The sequence below is a fragment of the Lissotriton vulgaris genome, chromosome 1_1 (genome assembly GCF_964263255.1).
Source record: "Lissotriton vulgaris chromosome 1_1, aLisVul1.2, whole genome shotgun sequence".
NCBI lineage: Eukaryota > Metazoa > Chordata > Amphibia > Caudata > Salamandridae > Lissotriton > Lissotriton vulgaris.
The window spans coordinates 1,275,499,839-1,275,519,287 of record NC_141685.1 but is presented as its reverse complement, the minus strand read 5'-3'; the positions used below and the strand labels follow the sequence as shown (position 1 = coordinate 1,275,519,287).

The window sequence follows — 19,449 nt, the reverse complement described above, 5'->3', positions numbered from 1 at the left end:
TCAATTTTGTGGCAATATTTTTAGAGGACATCTAACTACTGTGTGCAATAAATTAAAAATACAACATACAGCTTTGGTTCTCTGGTTAGTCTAGCAGTTCCCAATGCTCCAACTATTTCAACAGAGAGCAAACTAATCTTGGAGGGTGATATATGAAATACTAATCACACATCAGTTAGAACCTATAACATTGAAAACAGAAATCAGTCTGTCACTTCTGCTTAGAAACACTCCCAAGCAGTTCATTCTTGGTAAACTGCTGTTGTGAATCTCCTAAATTGGGTTGGTTGGGAAGTGGGAGAGAGGCACCAGTTTGTATCACCTTAAGCCCAAAGGAATAATGCATGTCGCCAACCTTTTGGAGACTAGTGGACAGTTCTGGTTTTCTTGTCTGCAATGAGTTAGGCTCATCCAGATCAGACAACCCCTCCAAGGAAACTGTATCTGCAGATATATATATATATATATATATATATATATATATATATATATATATATATATACGTTTTTTTAAATACAGTGGCAGGCTACACTCTGAGGTTATAGTTTGGTCAGTTTCCTCAGCAGGAGTGTTTATTGTTTTGCTAATAACTGTGGCGCTGTTTAATGAATCTTAACTAAACTTTCAACAACAACAAAAAAGTTCACTGACTTCAGCTACTTCCTGGAAAGTTTTGTTGGGGTGATTCATCAAGTGGGCCAAGAAAAAGAGGGTCCCAAAATTGTTTACGTTGTTTTATCTAGGGGTGGGCGGAAGTCGTGTAAGGGACTTGCACGGAGATTGAACCAATCTCTGTGCCTCTCTGCATATTTCCGTTACGCGACACCCGCCCGCCCGCCTCCCACCCGCAATATTAAACAGCATTAAAGCCTAAAATAAGACTAAAAAACATATCTTATCGCGGGGTCATCTTCCTTGTCCATCTAGCCTTCTTCTTGGAACTGCACATGCACGGGAGCCTGCGCATGAGCATTCCTCACCAGGAATGCACAGGCTCCTGCGCATGCACAGTTTCAAGAAGAAGGCTAGATAGACAAGGAAGATGACCCCGCGATAAGGTAAGTGTTATTTAAATCTTATTTTAGGCTTTAATGTTGTTTAATATTGCGGGCGGGAGGCGGGTGGGAGGTGGGCGGCCAACTTCCGTTCCGCCCCCGAGTGTGCGGAGATTTGCCCCCTTTCTCCTCCTTCTTTTTTAAAAGGCGGAAGGGGCAAATCTCCGCACATTCCGTGGGCAGAACAGAGCTGTCCGCCCACCCCTAATTTTATCATGGTATTTCCCATTAGGAGTTTTGGTAAGTTATACAGAAAATATTAACGGGATGGAATTACACAAATTTGCCAGAAAGTTGGCACTTTATTCAGAACTTGTGCATTTCATTATTTGGTGTAAAACTGTTCAGCCATGTTTCGACAAATTTGCACTTTTAGAGGGGTTTGGGTGATAATGAAGGATTTAAAAGATATACCCGGATTGTTTACCCGCTGAAGTCCCACAAGACTTTGAATCTTAAAAAAAAAAAAGTGATCTGATGGGCCAAGGAAGCTTTTTTTCACCGGTAGTCCATTCGGTCCCGCTGGCTGAGCAATCAGATTAGTGGTTGCAACATGGAAATAAATTTGACTACCATTAAAGGACACTTCTAGGGACAGGGAAACCCAGGCAAGATGGAGATGAGAGGTGGAAGCAATAGATGAGCTGGGATGGGGAAACAACATGGAGTGCACGGGTGAGGATTTCATCGGGTAAGCAGTACACAAGGGAGAGTAAAACACTTGAACTCGAATGGATTGCTGAAGGAAAAAGAAAAAAGTAGCTCCCTAGATGTAAGTAGTGGATGTTAAAAAAGCATCCCATCGAAACAATGGTAAAGAAGCTGTGAGCCCTTGGAGGGACTATTACAGGGGGACGGAAAGAAACCCATTGAATAATAAATGAGCAAATTAAATTGACAAGAAAGCCATGCAATCACAAGCAGTGGGCTGACCCAAAGGCGCCACTATAAGTACTGGTTGTGTCAATAATTGGTCCTCGACAACAAACAGATAACAGCTGTCTGTAGGTGAGACAAAGACTGAGCCAGTTATGAGGAGTTCCCCGCACCTGCGTGCTGCTCACTAAGACACCGGGTGCGCGCGACCGAGAATGGGTTTGGAGGCGAGTGAAAGGAGCGCGAGAAGCCCGAGAAGCAAGGTCTGGACTGAAACAACTTACAATACCATTACTCGTAATAATACACTCGCCCACGTCGGCTCTCACCCGCTGATGGAAGATAAAGTGCTGCTTTTCTCATGCATGCCGAGTGCTAATATTCCTGCGCTCGTCTCGCCCCTGTAGGGGTGGAAGGAGGCTGCGATATTTTACACACATTAAAAAAAATCTGAGATGGCGGTTGGGTGGGAGAATGATCCCCGGAGGGAATGTAACGCACGTGCTCATTTCCAGCTGGCGGCCGCAACCAATGTGATTTCATCTGCAGGCCCGGGCACGCTGCCACCAGCTGTTCAGCCTCCACGCCCAGGCCGTCAGGCCAGGGAGCACCGCTGGCCTTCCACTCAGCACGCACTTGACTGACACGTGCTCTCTAGGTCTCCTGTCACGTGACAGGAGGACATCAACGTGGGCTCATCTAGTGCAAGCGTCCCTCACACACATGAACAGCTGCCGCACTGGAAGCGACACCATGCGTTTCCCTCCGAGAGAACGAATACGGTGCTGACAGAAGCCATCCCTGCTTCCTTCTTGTGTATAACAGGGACAACAGACAGCAGCACCAGTTCAAACTTCCCTTCCACACAAAGGTAAGCTTCAAATCTACTCAAAACAAAGATTGCTCAGCAGTTTCAGTTGTGCGTGGCAAAGAGGCATGAATAGCTCCCCTTGTCATAGTAACACACGCCCTTCTCTGTTGCTGTCACTACTTAAAAAGACCCTCCTCCCGCCTGTTTTCTGCAAATATTTTTAACGGCCTGGGCTAGAAATCCCAAGACGGTTTTAAAACCGTATATTTGGAAAATGTTTCTAACAGATGCTTTATAAAAGGCGCTGGGAATTCCAGCTGCACTCAGTTAGACTGACATAACGGATAACGTGCGACAGTGTACTTGTTGAACCAGGCAGGGGAAGGTTTCAGGCTCAGTGCCAGATTGGACCCTGTGAAAGCCCCCTAGGCAGACGAAATTTCGGGGCTCCCCCTCGCAATTTTTCTACTAATACCAAATGCACTGGATTTTTTCTTAACGAACTGACAGCTGCCAGAAGATAAGCTTTTAAGAGACAACCTGTTATGTGAATCTGGAGCGGTATTACCTGGGCACAAGTCCCTTAAAAAAAAAGTGGGGGGACTGACCAAGTAAGACAATACGCAAATTACTTCATGACGTCACGACATAGCACTATAAAGGAAATACAATAGTGCTATTTAAATTATTTGTGTAAATACTGGGACAGACGAACCCATCTGACAGTCTTACAGTGTCTGGATTTATATACAGGGACAGAACAAAGGCAAAACCATGCCTCTCTTCAGTACCTGTGAAGAGAAGGCAAGCTGTGTGCCTTTGTTTCCCTCTGTGGCATTTACATTTAAATGTAAGGTTCCAGTCGGCCCCCAGTCAGCATATACAAACAAAAGGAGGCCGGATGGCCCCATAACTTCGGCCTAGCTGGAGGTGAAAAAAGGCTCCCTTGCTGCCTGCACGTTGCTGCTGGGAATGGAAAGCAGGAAACGTGCAGATGCTGCTGAACGTGTCCCGGTTTTCTGAAAATTACACCGGGACAAGTTTAGCATATTTCTGTGGAGCACAACTTCTTGGCAGGGGGTGCAGCATACTCCCCGTGAAAAGAATGGGGGACGCCGCGTACCTGCGTGCACCCCCGGCTCGAGCTCTGGGTATTACATCAAGTGCCCTGGGGGCGCAAAGGCGGTTGTACCCACTTTGCGTGCCCCTCGGGGTACTTTGGTATTACAGAAGTGGATGCAGACGCTTGTGCAGCTCCTTCTGAAACACCGATTTCACTAGCACATATACCGTGCCAGCGCTATCTTCAAGGGGGCGTTTCCTCATTTGCATGGGGGTGTGCCCCATGCAAATGAGGGAATCCCTTTGCCACCGCGTCTGCACCCTATAACAAACACGGGTGCCGGAGTCAAAGAAGCTGTCAGGAGGCGCACTGACAGTGCGCCCCCAGAGAGTAGCCCTCTAGAGGGGGGGAAAGGGGATCCCATGGACCCCGAGACATCCCCTTGCAGGAGGCTGCAGTAACTGATTGCACCAGCCTGCAAGGGGATCTCTAATACCCTTGAAAAGTGCAGGCAGGTTGCCTCCTGCACTGTGAAAACATGGGGAGGCTTTAAAGCAGTCACTCAGTTTTTCACATGAATGTACTGCCCTTGGGGCAGCGTGAGTTTGCGGCTGCACTGGAAGCAATGCATTCTATATAATAGGGTGCAACTTCCCTGTCTGTGCCTGGCACACCTGTGTTAAGATGCGGCAGGGCAAAAACAGGGAAAGTGCGCCCTATACAAAATAGGGACCCAGATGTCTATAGTTTATGTACTTTAAGTTGTTAATGGGTGAATTACATGAATACAGTATTTTCTCTATTCACTTAAAGCTTTCGTTTCTTTGAGTTGACTCATTTTTTGGAAACAATATTTAAGAAAGCTTGATTGTAATTTTATTTCACAATCAAATCAATGTTATTTTGATCAGTTGTTGAGGGGGCCCTAAAAGAAGTGGGGCCCATAGACCGGTGTTTGCTTTGCCTATTTGATAAGCCGGAACTGCTCAGGGTGTGTTCAACCTGAAAAATGTCCCTATGTTTGCGAACACCAATCAAAAATAGGAATAAAGTAAATCTGTGCAGGGCCAGTATTTCAGACTCCAGTCATTTGCCCACACATCTACCTAAAAACATATCATCAGTGATATCTGCAAGCTTCAATCAGACTCGCACAGGGTAGTTGGACGTCTGAAAGAGCCTCTGCCTCACCAATGTTGTGGGAGGGGGGCATCAACATCCTACAGTCCACATGGTATAGGTCTAAAATGCTGAGTCTTAAATATTATGCTACAAAAATATCGTAGCCAGAAACATTTTTTTCTAATTTTGAAGTCCAAATATATATGCCATGACGATATACACATCTTCAAGGTACACTGATGAGGATTTAGGAATATGAAATCTCTACTCACCTGCATAATATTCTGGCAGTCAGTTTCTGGATAAAATATTTTTGCGAGAGGATATTTTTGTGCTTGATATTCTGACAATCAGCTGGTCACGTTACCCACACTCACTAGAGCCAGGTGGGTGATCTGTAGACACCAGCCCTTCCCCCACATAACTTTCTGTTTGGAATAGCTTCTACTCCTAACGGCAGTAGAAAGCCTTGGGACTTGCAAAGGCTGTCCAATAGAACAGTTGTACAGTATAACATTGCTACAATCCTGCTTAATCTATGCCATAAGAGACTGTATTCAACAGGTTGAGTAACCCTCTCTGACAGAGGGGACTGTAGTGCTCATGAGAGGGAATGACCTACCTTTATTGTGAGCTTCCAGCTGCGACAAGGAGTTCACTGCCACTTTGCAGAGCGAGCAGTAGAGTAGCTTCTTGGCCTTGTCTTCCTCTGGCTCGGGGGTGCCGCCTGGCTTCTCGGTGGTCCCATTGGTGCTGGGAAGCGGGGTGATGGAAGACTCCATCTCTTCAATGTCACACTGGGCTACCTCCGTCGGTGAATCCGCGACCTGCTCCGACAGGGGGGCCTGAAAGGTGGATGGGGCAGTCACCAGTGTAGGTGGGCCCGGCAGCTGTATGGGGGAATCGGGCAGGGAGGGAGGTGCTGAGGGTGTCAATGCCAATGCCAGACCACTTTGTTGCTCTGCTGCAAGATGAATGAGAAGAGAAATTTGGGTTAAGAGCTGGAATAAATGATTCAGAGTCAGGATTTCTTACATCAAGAAAGGGATTACACTTTAGTATGATTTGACATTTATTGTTTTATGAATCTGATACTTGTTTCCCTCACCTGCCCCAAATATGACTAATTTTCGAACGTCTGTGGGTAATTAACAGCTTGTATAGTGATTTGGTGACACATTTATTAAGTGATACATTTCATATAAACAGTGTTACACTGCATTGCAGGTGCGTACAGTAAAGGTCCAGATCCATCCATGCCAGGTTTTAATGATAACCACAGAATACATAACTGACTTAAGTTTTGATTCGGTTTATGTGGCGATAATGTGGCCTGGGTTCCTTGCTCCTGTAGCTACTTTGAGCACTCTTGTTGCAGAGGAACACACTGCAGAGAACTGAAAACACTATTTACCAGTCATTTTTCATGTATGACAATTTGTAATGGAATTGTGGAGTTTGAGGCATGGATCCGGAAAAGAATTAACAGTACGTTCTCGCAATTGCTCTCTGGCTGCCCTCTGACACGGGCATCTAACATACAACCTGTGTGATCTGCTGTTCATCATGTCCTTTCAGTTTTGGAACCGCACATAGAAAAAGCACCATCAAGGCAGTGGCATGCATAAGGTCTAATACCCAGAGGGTGTTGAAGATAGGTGCTTTGGCAGACACAATATTATGCAACACTTCCACTCGCGAGGCCTATGCATAACAGATAAGGAGTGTTTTGAACCCCGTGAAAAAAATCATGGTGGCAGATAAACGAATCGGAAAATGGCACCAAATCTTTGTTAGACTGAATTCGATGCCATAGGGATTGGCTTATAAGGCCCATTGAGCAAGACGCCAACAAGATGAAATCTTTCACATTTTCTAGGTCTACGTTGACAGCATATATGACAAATACATCTTGTGCTTACGAAATACTTAGAGGTGACTGTTTGCTCACCCCTGACAACGAGTGGCTTGTGTGGCCAGCCTCTTTCAGGCATCAGCTGATGAGTTAGTCAATTACATCGTATCGCGAGCCTTGGGGAGTACCGCTCTCTAACCTGATGCTACTGGATGTTAGGTGTATCCTTCCACCTCTACCGTGTGCTTGCAGGAGGACTACCTTACAACTCTTTGTACACTCCTGCTGCTCTTTCCAGTTTGATTCGCTCTACGGGTCTCCCAGTTGTCGCCCCTCCCAGTTTCCCCTGTGTGCTCCTTATTCCTTTGGCGGGCAACCTCACTCATTTCACGTGTGCTCCTTACTCACCCCTTATAGGCCCCTCTACGACGACATGACATAATTATGTTTTTTAGGCGTAAGGTATGGCAGCAGTGCATAAACGACGTATCACAGAGTGATGTATGCTGGCCCTTAGTCTACACATTTCCGTGAGCCAAGAAACTAAAAATATATACCAAGAACAAAATTAATGAAGTGACATATGAGGATGAAAAGGAAGACACACCTGTGAGACCCACGCAATTATGGTGCGAGGACTCGTGTCAAAGGAGCCTTGAAGCATTGTAAGTGGGTATTCCCCACTCACCCACAGGCTTCACCCTTTCGGAACACCTGAGAGCCAGAATATATTTAAGGTAACATCATTTCACAGCTCAAAATTGAGTCACTTGCGCTAAAAGGGAGGTGGCACAGCAAGTACTGCGTGGAAAACAGTCACCAGCTGGATGAGGTATGTGTCACCGGAAGGAAGGCGCGAGGCAACATCTGCCGAACATGGACACCAATAAAAACACATGACTACATCACTGCCACCCTAAAGGATCTGTCCTGGCTGCCCCTCTAGACTGCACTCCCAAAGCCTGCCGCATCACTTAAAGCTCAAAACAAATCTGTGCGCTAGCATAACTGGCCGACTGACTACCTTAGGTGGCCTACGCTCCAGAGGGCCGAGTCCTCGCCAGCCTCAAAACCAAGAAATAGAAAAATATAACCGTGAGCCCAGCTTTCTCTTATGAAACGAAGAACTTGAAAAAATCCCTCCACACATCAAGCTTCCACTAGCAGTCCTGTGGTTCAAAGAGCAAAAGACCAAAATATTCGAGGAGAAACCCACTTACCATCGAGAAAGGCCCTGCCAGCTCCTCAGGCCATTGGTCCAGCCCCTGCCGCCCTTAATGTGTTAAAGGATCTCATATACATTTTATCTCCTCTACCGAAATACCTCCTACGCCCCATTACCATACACATTTGTGCACTAAGGCAACACTCATCCACACATACACACCAGTATTACAGCAGTGCAAGTTCCACCCAGGAGAAAACATTCATAGTAGTTGGGGTAATGTGTTTGAGAGTCATGGTGCTGCCTGGAGTGGGCATGTGTGAAGGAAGCTTGCATGCTGCTTGCGTGTAGTACCTTACCCGCTCTGTGTTTGAGAGTCATGGTGCTGCCTGGAGTGGGCATGTGTGAAGGAAGCTTGCATGCTACTTGCGTGTAGTACCTTACCCGCTCTGTGTTTGAGAGTCATGGTGCTGCCTGGAGTGGGCATGTGTGAAGGAAGCTTGCATGCTGCTTGCGTGCCGTACCTTTCTTGCTCCGTGTTTGAGAGCAATGATGCTACCTGGAGTGGGTATGTGTGAAAGAAGCTTGCATGCTGCTTGCGTGTGGTGCCTTTCCTGCTCGGGAAGCTTGCATGCTACTTGCGTGTAGTGCCTTTCCTGCTCAGTGTTTGGGAGCCATGGTGCTGCCTGGAGTGGGCATGTGTAAAGGAAGCTTGCATGCTGCTTGCGTGTAGTGCCTTTCCCGCTCTGTGTTTGAGAGCCATGGTGCTGCCTGAAGAGGGCATGTGTGAAGGAAGCTTGCATGCTGCTTGCGTGTAGTACCTTTTCTGCTCCATGTTTGAGAGCCATGGTGCTGCCTGGAGAGGGTATGTGTGATGGAAGCTTGCATGCTGCTTGCGTGTAGTATCTTTCCTGCCCCGTGTTTGAGAGCCATGATGCTGCCTGGAGTGGGTATGTGTGAAGGAAGCTTGCATGCTGCTTGTGTGTGGTGCCTTTCCTGCTCGGGAAGCTTGCATGCTACTTGCGTGTAGTGCCTTTCCTGCTCGGTGTTTGAGAGCCATGGTGCTGCCTGGAGTGGGCATGTGTGAAGGAAGCTTGCATGCTTCTTGCGTGTAGTGCCTTTCCTGCTCGATGTTTGAGAGCCATGGTGCTGCCTGGAGAGGGCATATGTGAAGGAAGCTTGCATGCTGCTTGTGTGTAGTACCTTTTCTGCTCCGTGTTTGAGAGCCATGGTGCTGCCTGGAGAGGGTATGTGTGAAGGAAGCTTGCATGCTGCTTGCGTGTGGTGCCTTTCCTGCTCGGGAAGCTTGCATGCTACTTGCGTGTAGTGCCTTTCCTGCTCGATGTTTGAGAGCCATGGTGATGCTTGGAGTGGGCATGTGTGAAGGAAGCTTGCACACTGCTTGCGTGTAGTACCGTTCCCGCTCCGTGTTTGAGAGCCATGGTGCTGCCTGGAGAGGGCATGTGTGAAGGAAGCTTGCATGCTGCTTGTGTGTAGTACCTTTTCTGCTCCGTGTTTGAGAGCCATGGTGCTGCCTGGAGAGGGTATGTGTGAAGGAAGCTTGCATGCTGCTTGTGTGTAGTACCTTTCCTGCTCCGTGTTTGAGAGCCATGATGCTGCCTGGAGTGGGCATGTGTGAAGGAAGCTTGCATGCTGCTTGCGAGTGGTGCCTTTCCTGCTTGGGAAGCTTGCATGCTACTTGCGTGTAGTGCCTTTCCTGCTCCGTGTTTGAGAGCCAGGGTGCTGCTTGGAGTGGGCATGTGTGAAGGAAGCTTGCATGCTACTTGTGTGTAGTACCTTTCCTGCTCCGTGTTACTTTGAGAGCCATGGTGCTGCCTGGAGTGGGCATTGGTGAAGGAAGCTTGCATGCTGCTTGCGTGTAGTGCCTTTCCTTCTCGGGAAGTTTGCATGCTAGTTGCGTGTAGTGCCTTTCCTGCTCGGTGTTTGAGAGCCATGGTGCTGCTTGGAGTGGGCATGTGTGAAGGAACCTTGCATGCTACTTGTGTGTAGTACCTTTCCTGCTCCGTGTTTGAGAGCCATGGTGCTGCCTGGAGTGGGCATGTGTAAAGGAAGCTTGCATGCTGCTTGCTTGTAGTGCTTTTCCTTCTCGGGAAGCTTGCATGCTAGTTGCGTGTAGTGCCTTTCCTGCTCGGTGTTAGAGAGCCATGGTGCTGCTTGGAGTGGGCATGTGTGAAGGAACCTTGCATGCTACTTGCGTGTAGTACCTTTCCTGCTCCGTGTTTGAGAGCCATGGTGCTGCCTGGAGTGGGCATGTGTGAAGGAAGCTTGCATGCTGTTTGCGTGTAGTGCCTTTCCAGCTCGGGAAGCTTGCATGCTAGTTGCGTGTAGTGCCTTTCCTGCTCCGTGTTTGAGAGCCATGGTGCTGCCTGGAGTGGGCATGTGTGAAGGAAGCTTGCATGCTGCTTGCGTGTAGTACCTTTTCTGCTCCGTGTTTGGGAGCCATGGTGCTGCCTGGAGAGGGTATGTCCTGCTTGGGAAGCTTGCATGCTACTTGCGTGTAGTGCCTTTCCTGCTCCTTGTTACTTTGAGAGCCATGGTGCTGCCTGGAGTGGGCATGCTGCTTGCGTGTAGTGCCTTTCCTTCTCAGGAAGCTTGCATGCTAGTTGCGTGTAGTGCCTTTCCTGCTCGGTGTTTGAGAGCCATGGTGCTGCTTAGAGTGAGCATGTGTGAAGGAACCTTGCATGCTACTTGCGTGTAGTACCTTTCCTGCTCCGTGTTTGAGAGCCATGGTGCTGCCTGGAGTGGGCATGTGTAAAGGAAGCTTGCATGCTGCTTGCGTGTAGTGCTTTTCCTTCTCGGGAAGCTTGCATGCTAGTTGCGTGTAGTGCCTTTCCTGCTCGGTGTTCGAGAGTCATGGTGCTGCTTGGAGTGGGCATGTGTGAAGGAACCTTGCATGCTACTTGCGTGTAGTACCTTTCCTGCTCCGTGTTTGAGAGCCATAGTGCTGCCTGGAGTGGGCATGTGTGAAGGAAGTTTGCATGCTGTTTGCGTGTAGTGCCTTTCCAGCTCGGGAAGCTTGCATGCTAGTTGCGTGTAGTGCCTTTCCTGCTCCGTGTTTGAGAGCCATGGTGCTGCCTGGAGTGGGCATGTGTGAAGGAAGCTTGCATGCTGTTTGCGCCTAGGGCCTTTCCAGCTCGGGAAGCTTGCATGCTACTTACGTGTAGTGCCTTTCCTGCTCCGTGTTTGAGAGGGAAGGATGTACTCCTCTCCTCTTATGATACATGTTATGTGAGAAAGTGCTCACCTTTGCCTCTCAAAAAGAAGCCTAACAAACACACAAATATTTTTCAAAAGCAAGCTAGCGCGTCCAGGCACGGGCCTCGGGGTGTGCCTGTGGATGAGATCAGCCTTCTACTATTGTGAAGATGTTGCTAAGAGATGGTTATTATTTAGTTCCTGCCAAGAAGTTCAAAAAATAGGCCTGTGCCAGAACTTCTCTTTCTTTCCCTCTGGCAGTCCTGCTTAAAAGCCGGGACAACACTCGGTCTCTAATAGCAACGAGATCAGCCAATGAAAGGGCCCGTCAGTCAGTACTGAGCAGGACAGCTTCAAGTTTTCCAAGTTCTGTGCCTGCTACACAAATGACTCTACCCAGGCCTGCTGGGCTTTGTGAGACACTGTTTCACTTCAAGTTCAAGTTACATCCATATAGGCCAGTGCGCCTCACCCCGCTTCCTCCATGTGAACCCCATCAAACCTCGAGCCAGAAGTGGACAAAGTGAACAAGAACAAGCAAAAAAAAAAACTAAAGTAGCGGCCCTGGCAGAGTAAGGGTAGCCACAAACTGCTGTGTGTGGACTTAAAGAAACCCATTCTCATAATCATTTTACTTACATGCACATGCCACAGCATGAAGTCTGGAGCACACACTCCGGGCGTCTAGTGTGGTATTAAAACTCAACAGTAAGAAATTATAGCCATGGTCTTTGCATGGACCGGGGAAAGCCAAGCATATAATGTCACAAGGTCCCTCGGCTTGACTTACGTTTTGTCATTTACTCAAGTTGTGACATTCACTACTTCGTCTATGATGCAACAAAGCAGGAGGCCACCTTAGCTTGGGCCTTGTTCGGAATGCTCGAAGGAAGGTGTTCAGGGATGGCTATGGCGAGCAGGCCCCCGTCATTGGGTAGAGATACGCCAACTCTTCACTGTCGGCTCCCACAACTGGGACAATGGAGGAAACTGGAGAGACGGGGACTGGGGGCCGGGCAACGCCCCACTAGAAAGGACCATTGGTAGTGGTACAGACAACGACGCCCTGCTCTTGGAACCGATATAGTTGTGCCCCTCAGTACAGAACAACCAAGCTGGCTCTTGTGGATGCGGTGATGGCGCTCACAAGCGGGCAAGGAAGACGTCCCTATCCTCTCTGGAAGGCACTTTCCAGAATAGAAATGCGAAGCATACACTGCGGCAGGGACCTGCGTGGGACACCAAAGAACAGTCATGTTTCGGCAAACATCTTCTACATCAGGCGTGGAGGGTTTGGGCCCTCTCTTTAATTGGGGTGAAGTAACACGGAAAAAACCAAGGTCCATAACCAATTCAAACAGAGAAACCAGTTGGAAGGGGGCAACTGAGGGAACCAGAACCCAATCACAAGAAAAGGAGCAGCCTATGGGCAGAGTGGCCCTTCCTCCGCTATCTTTATAAAGTCACTCCCTCTCAGAGTCCTGGAGAAGCAGAGGGCTGGACTGCCCCACCTCCTGACTATCTCCATGCTTTACTGCAGGCCACAGAAGTCCAAACAGACTGGTGCAGACCACCAGAAGGAAAGAAGTCCAAGACCTACATCCCTGCCACAGATTCCACTATTGCAAGAGGGCAAACTAGCACTTCTCTGTTAAGACTAGAAAGATGAATTTGTTCTTGGGAATTGAACCACAACACGTATCTATACCCCAGTTCCTGATGTTGGCCATCTTTCCTGGCAAAGTACCATACGAGGTTAGCCACATGCAGGATGAAGGCAGTTTATTGTCATCCATTGAATCACTGCATTAAGGCCTTGGAGAAAAGTGAGTCTTGTCACAATGCTGTCTCCATCCAATCTCAATACTTAATATCTTTTTCACAGCAGATAAAGGAAAGTTGGTATTTCTTAAACAAATCTGCTAATTGGGCCACACGGATATTAAACGGAGTGGGACTCAAGATGGAGCCTTGCGGGACGCCACAGATGGTGATCTGTTTGGGAAATTGAACCTTTTGGAGGCAAAATGACAGGCTGGCTTCGATCAGAAAGAAATCAATGTAACTAATATCAGTGTGCAGGCCCCAGTGCCCGTTGCTGCCAGTCTGTTCACCAAAATTAAATGACAGTTGATGCCAACTGCAGCACTTGGGTCAGTAGCATTAGGGGTGCCACCTCTAGTCCAAATTCATTCTTAGTCCACTTTGCACTGTCAAGAGTGTCACTTTGGTTCCATAAAATGCTCTAAAACCGGTCTGAGTTGAATTTAACAGTGGTTTTAGGGATATGACTAGCCAACTGCATATTAACTGATCTCTCAGCCACTTTTGAGCAAAAGATAGTAGAAAAACGCAACATAAATTGCCAGGAATGGTTAGACCTGGTGAGCCTGTAATTTTTTTTGGGCAACAGTCTGAAACAGGCATGTTTCTCTTCCTTTGGGAGTGCTCCTGATGTAAATGTGGAGTTGATAAGGTTACCTATAGACGTACTAATCCTGTGAATGATTTTATGGAAGATCTTGATTTAACTCGGATCATCTGAAGATCCTGATTTTACTGATTTCCACTAACTTTAATACCTTCTCTGGGGAAATTGGTACAAACTCGTACAGAGATTCTAATGGAATAACATTCTTCTGAAAGGTATGGTCAGTTGTAGATGCTAGTTCTCGAGGATTGATAAAGTGCCTGAATTTGGCTTCGTTTTTCCTGTTGTGATCTTTGGGTTCATTCTACCTCCAGTCCACAGGCACTCCATAGCCCCTTCTCTTAAAGAAAATTGAAAAAAGTAAAAAAGAACCATCTCTCTGGTCCCTCCTCCATATCACAGGGACCAACGAAAGGAAGACCTGCACCCATCTCTTCTCTTATTTGTGCTACTTTTCTAAACAATCCAGGAGTGAGAGCAAAGCCCTCCAAAGAAAGGGGGTAGTAAGTAAGATCAAAATAATGAACTTTGCTGGAAAGTAATACTCGAATTATGCACTCAATTCACTTACTCAGCCCAGCCTCATCTTTTATGGCATTCTGAGTTAGCTTCTTTTCCCCCAATGCTACTCCCCGAAGCATAAAAGACACACAAACCCCTTTAAGTGAAGGTTACACGTTAGTTCATCAGTCAATGAACAAATACTTAAGAGTTGAAAGTGTTGAAAGAACCCTGCGCTTGACCTGCAGCGCATTCTTTTCAACCACGAATGAGCTGCCAATGGAGAATAAAAGTAGATGGAGCCGCCAGAGGAAAGCTCCACCCGCCATCGCCCGGAAGCTGCCATGCCCCCATAGATCCGTCCTGGGCTTTTCGCCCAGATACCTAGAATGGATGAAGAGGACATCCCATGCAAGTATTGATGCTGTTGTTATTATTTACATTTTAACAATTAGGTAATGCCCAGAGGCAAAGCCAAATGCTGTATTCCTGCCAGCACCCTGGAAGTCTTGAGACTCACCAAACCAGGGGGGCAGGGCCTCCGTTAATTGGCCAATCCTTGAATAAGAGGAACTAGGGAATTTTACTTTTTTTTAATGATGCGGGGCAACCACGTGCAGGGCTGCTAGAGGTGGTCCCTCCTCAAAGATAAACACAGGCGGTGGGCGTCGAGGAGGCAATGGTGGACAGTGGGTGGCGGCTGGTGGTCCACCCCCTGCACAAGCTCAACACTGCAACAGAGGTGCAGTCTTCCGGTTCTTCAGGACGGGAGAGCAGATTAATGAAAGAGCAGGCCGGGTCACTCAAGGCAGAGAGGAGTGGAGTCAGAAAAGGGCCAGCAAGATTTATCAAAACAGAAGAGTAAACAGAGACGAGTTCAATATCGGGGCCGCCGGGGATCCGATGAAGAGACGTTGAGTGAGTGAGAACGGTTTCCTGCAACTTTCCGTCCTGGAAGAGATTTCTTAAATAAACCACTACAAGTTAAACATGTGGGCCAGATTAATGGCAGGATGAAAGCCCAGGCTGCGGGCCCTGGTCATCAGTCAGCAGGAGGCCGTACTGGGCGTGTGAGAGATTAGCAACGCACTTCGCTTCGAATCATCGAGATGGTGACAGTTGGTGACAGGCGAGGCCTGGCCCCCAACATGACTAGTAGCCGCGCGCCGGCCTGAGTGTTACATTTGGGCTGGAGACATCGAGTGCGGGTTCCAGATACCGAGCGCTCGTTTATACTCAGCAACTGCAAAGCGAATACTTCCGTTATGGCAATGCGCAAATCAGTATCGTACCAGCTACGGGCAGTCACTTAAAATGCCTTACACCGCCAGATGCAAGCAAATCACCCACACATCTGCTACTGTGCCATTCAGCTTCATTCCAGCTAAAGGCAAAACACCCACACAGCCCTGTAAATGTGCTCTCCCAACATCCCTATGCTACAGCTGCCTACCAAACACCCACACAGCACTGAAAATGTGCTCATCAACATCCCTATGCTACAGCTGCCTACCAACCACCCACACTGCCCTATAAATGTGCTCTTCAACATCCCTATGCTACAGCTGCCTACCAAACACACACACAAGCCTATAAATGTGCTCTTCAACATCCCTATGCTACAGCTGCCTACCAAACACCCACACAGGCCTATAAATGTGCCGTCCACCATCCCTATGCTATAGCTGCCTACCAAACACCCAAACAGCCCTGTACATGTGCTCTTCAACATCCCTATGCTATAGCTGCCTACCAAACACACACACAGCCCTGTAAATGTGCTCTTCAACATCCCTATGCTACAGCTGCCTACCAAACACCTACACAGCCCTGCAAATGTGCTCTTCAACATCCCTATGCTACAGCTGCCTACCAAACACCCACACAGCCCTGTAAATGTGTTCTCCAACATCCCTATGCTACAGCTGCCTAAGTAACACCCACACAGCCCTGCAAATGTGCTCTCCAATATCCCTATGCTACAGCTGCCTACCAAACACACACACAGCCCTGTAAATGTGCTCTCCAACATCCCTATGCTACAGCTGCCTACGTAACACCCACACATCCCTGTAAATGTGCTCTCCAATATCCCTATGCTACAGCTGCCTACCAAACACACACACAGCCCTGTAAATCTGCTCTCCAACATCCCTATGCTACAGCTGCCTACCAAACAACCACACAGCCCTATAAATGTGCTCTCCAACATCCCTATGCTCTAACTGCCTACCGAACACCCATCGCAGTCCTGCCATTGTGCTGTTTAGCATCATTCCGCATTTTAACCAATCAGGCACAGTCCTGACAATGGGCCATTTTATTTCGGTATTACTCTTGCTACAAGTCAAACACCCACAGCCCCATCAATATGCCCTTCACTATCCCCAGCGCTACAGACACCCAAAGCAGTCCTGCACCACCCCATTTACGGACAAAATAACCCACAACCCTACAAGTGCCATTTAATACCATTAATGCTACGTCCCATGTCTGAGTGGCCCTGTCCAGTGGCATTTGGCATCATCCCAGCACGAGACAAAACATCTGTAGCTCTGCCAATGTATTTAGCCCTTTACCGTTCTAAATGAATAGCACAAACACTCGTCAATTCTCTAGAATTCAGTGGGTTGGTCTACTGTAACAGCCTTCGTATAGGCTTCCCCAATTACTCCTACATATCTTTGAACAACTCTGTTACCAGAATTCTTTATAACTTAGCCAGACATATCCCCAACGCAGCACACTATGCCAGGCAGGCTCACTGCCAAGAACATGGGCTATACATCAACTACTTCACTTGAACTCAAAACCCAATCACTTCGTTCTTCACTACCTTTTTTTCTTATCCCGTTCCACACAGACTCAAAACATATAAACCACCACTTTCAACCTTCTAACCACTCATACAAACCCATATGTCTCTTAGGAATTCCACGCCATATATATTATAGCCCCCTAAACCTGCTCCACCTATTCTCTCCAAGAGCTCAAAATAGCACTGTAAAGATATCTGTGGACACTTGAAAGACAATAAGTGCTGCAGAGTTCCCTTTTTAGTAGGTCATCCTGGATGTTTTGGGTTTTCTGACACTGTTTTAGCTGGCATAATGACACTGCGCACTGTGACACTGCCATTCAGCTTCCCAAGTTTGTGCTCTGCCCCTAATATGGGAATGTTAAAGTTGCTTTCACCCAATCCGTCTATTTAACTTTCCTGGAAGGCAATGGTAGATTGTGAAGTGACTGCAGCAGTGATATGCAAGTTAAATGTCATATGTGGGCTGCAGGGTATATTTGCACCACCTAAATTTATGACAAAAAAGTGTGACTCCAGAAAGCACTGGCTGGGCTGCAGTTTTAAAGTACTGCCTTGGGAGCAGTCTCCTCCATGCCCCTTCGACGCTTCTGGGTTCGCACAGTACCTTATTCATAGTTTTCTGCATTTCTTTTTTTGGTTAATGGGAACATGGGGCCCGATATGGTTTTGCCTGCATGGCCCATGGAATGTGAGGAAAAATCATTCTGGCACAGACCTTCCGTCTTGTACACAGTCAATACCTATATGGTGGAAGTGCAAGGTAAGCTGACGCAGTGCCAGCACGAGTCAAGGAGGTTGTGGTGGAGTCATGGTGCGTGTGACTCAGCGCATCTTGCAGCTTGGATTCTTCCTCTGTTCATAGCACAAAACCCACCACCCAAATAAAGTAGGTGCCCACCTTTTGTGTTCTTGGTGAATATTTATTGTTGGATGCAAGCTTCTTGGTCGATGTGATTATCCTCTGGTACTCTTGGTTCTTTTTGTGGGATTGACCCACTATAATCCAGTAGAAATAGCAGAGATTGGCATCTTGGCACTTTAATTCTGCAAAGGCACTTGGCAGGGCCTCAAGTTCTTCTACACCCTTCATCCAGCAGGGCACATGTTTTCATACTCTCCGAGGCTTTGTGTTGAGATCCAAGGGCCTCACACTAGGAAAGTGGCATAGACCCTTTCAATATGTGACAGTGAACATCTTCGGCTTGTCCTGCCCTGGCTCACTCACAGTCCCTTCTTCTGAGTACCTTCTTCCTGGTGCAAGCACGCCTTCAATACAGACAGTTGGTCAGCCGTCTCATTTGTAACAGGGTCTAGATATCCCTTTGAGCCAGACTTAGGTGAAGTCCCCAGGTTTCTGGTCCTGACAAGGAGAGCTGGTAGCGACACCCCAACCCTGGAGCACAGAAAGCTTCTTTGTCACCACTAGTGTGGAGAACCCAGATTTGAGGTAGAGAAAAATCTTGGCACCCTGGTTGGAAGTGTCTGTTTCATCTTCACACTAAATAAAAAAACATGAGTTGTCTATTCTAATAGGTTAGTTCTGAGATCGGTTCTGTAGAGTTCTGAAATGTTGATTATTCCACTCAAGCACTTCCAGCAAATGCTTTTGTTATAAGGTGTAAGCAGAAAGGTGGGTTGGAGCTGTGAGACTCCAGCCAGGAGAAACTCAGAAAAGGACATAAAGGCAAGGCAGACTGCCCCACTGGTATCCTGTGGGGAGGGAGTCCGGCCACAACAATGGACCAGGAAAAGGCAAGGAGGAACTCCCCTGTTTCAATGGGCACCTCAGTCTCCTCATAAGCTTGAGTTACCACAAAGGATCCCTAAGTGTTGTGTGAGGAATGCTAAAATTCAAATATGCTGCCTGGTGCTTCTTGAGTATAGCACATCCAAGCTGGATCTAATGTTGCTATGGTCACCTGTGTCATACATGCAGCATACACACGTCCCCTACACAGTGCAAGCGTGCTACATCCATATACCACAGTTAAGGGCGAAGGGCCCAGTTGCAGAGGAATGGCAGACTCACTTGAAAAGGGAAGAAGAGGCCAGGAGGCGAGTTTCCACAGCACTGACAAGTAGAAAGGCTATCCTGCTACCCGGAGAACATGCATTAAGTATCATCAAAACCATGTGTCCGAACACCAGAGCCAATTTAATGCACCATTCAGCATAACACAAGCAACAATCTAAAAACGTGCAATGCTGCAAATACAACGTTATTCAAGTAACAAGAAAACTCTCATAGTTAAGCCAAATCGCGATTGTCATTCGCCAGCTACAGGTCAAACATAAAAGCCCTGACAATGTGGCGTTCAGCATTAATTCTTTTTTTTAGTGAACACCTTCAGAATATCATCAATAAGGGATTCAACTACACAAGTTAATCACCCGGAGACACATTAATAAGCAACGGGCCAAACCCTCACATTCAAAGTAGTGTGACATGCAGCATCACCCGCAAAACAAAGTAAACATTTCCAACACAACACATTTACCCGTTCACCATCACACCATCCATAGGCAAACACC

The 19,449-nt window shown here is 47.5% G+C and overlaps 1 protein-coding gene across 7 annotated transcripts in view; it reads right to left on the bottom strand.

Moving 5' to 3' along the window:
* Positions 1-19,449, bottom strand: part of ZNF385A (zinc finger protein 385A) — a 471,767-nt gene that overhangs the window by 20,138 nt on the left and 432,180 nt on the right. For 6 of the 7 annotated variants that reach the window (XM_086964826.1, XM_086964862.1, XM_086964817.1 and 3 more), the window contains one exon: positions 5,551-5,892. In XM_086964826.1, coding sequence (XP_086820952.1) covers positions 5,551-5,892 — 342 coding nt within the window. The remainder of the gene's footprint in view (positions 1-5,550; positions 5,893-19,449) is intronic. The other variant, XM_086964833.1, reaches the window with a different exon arrangement.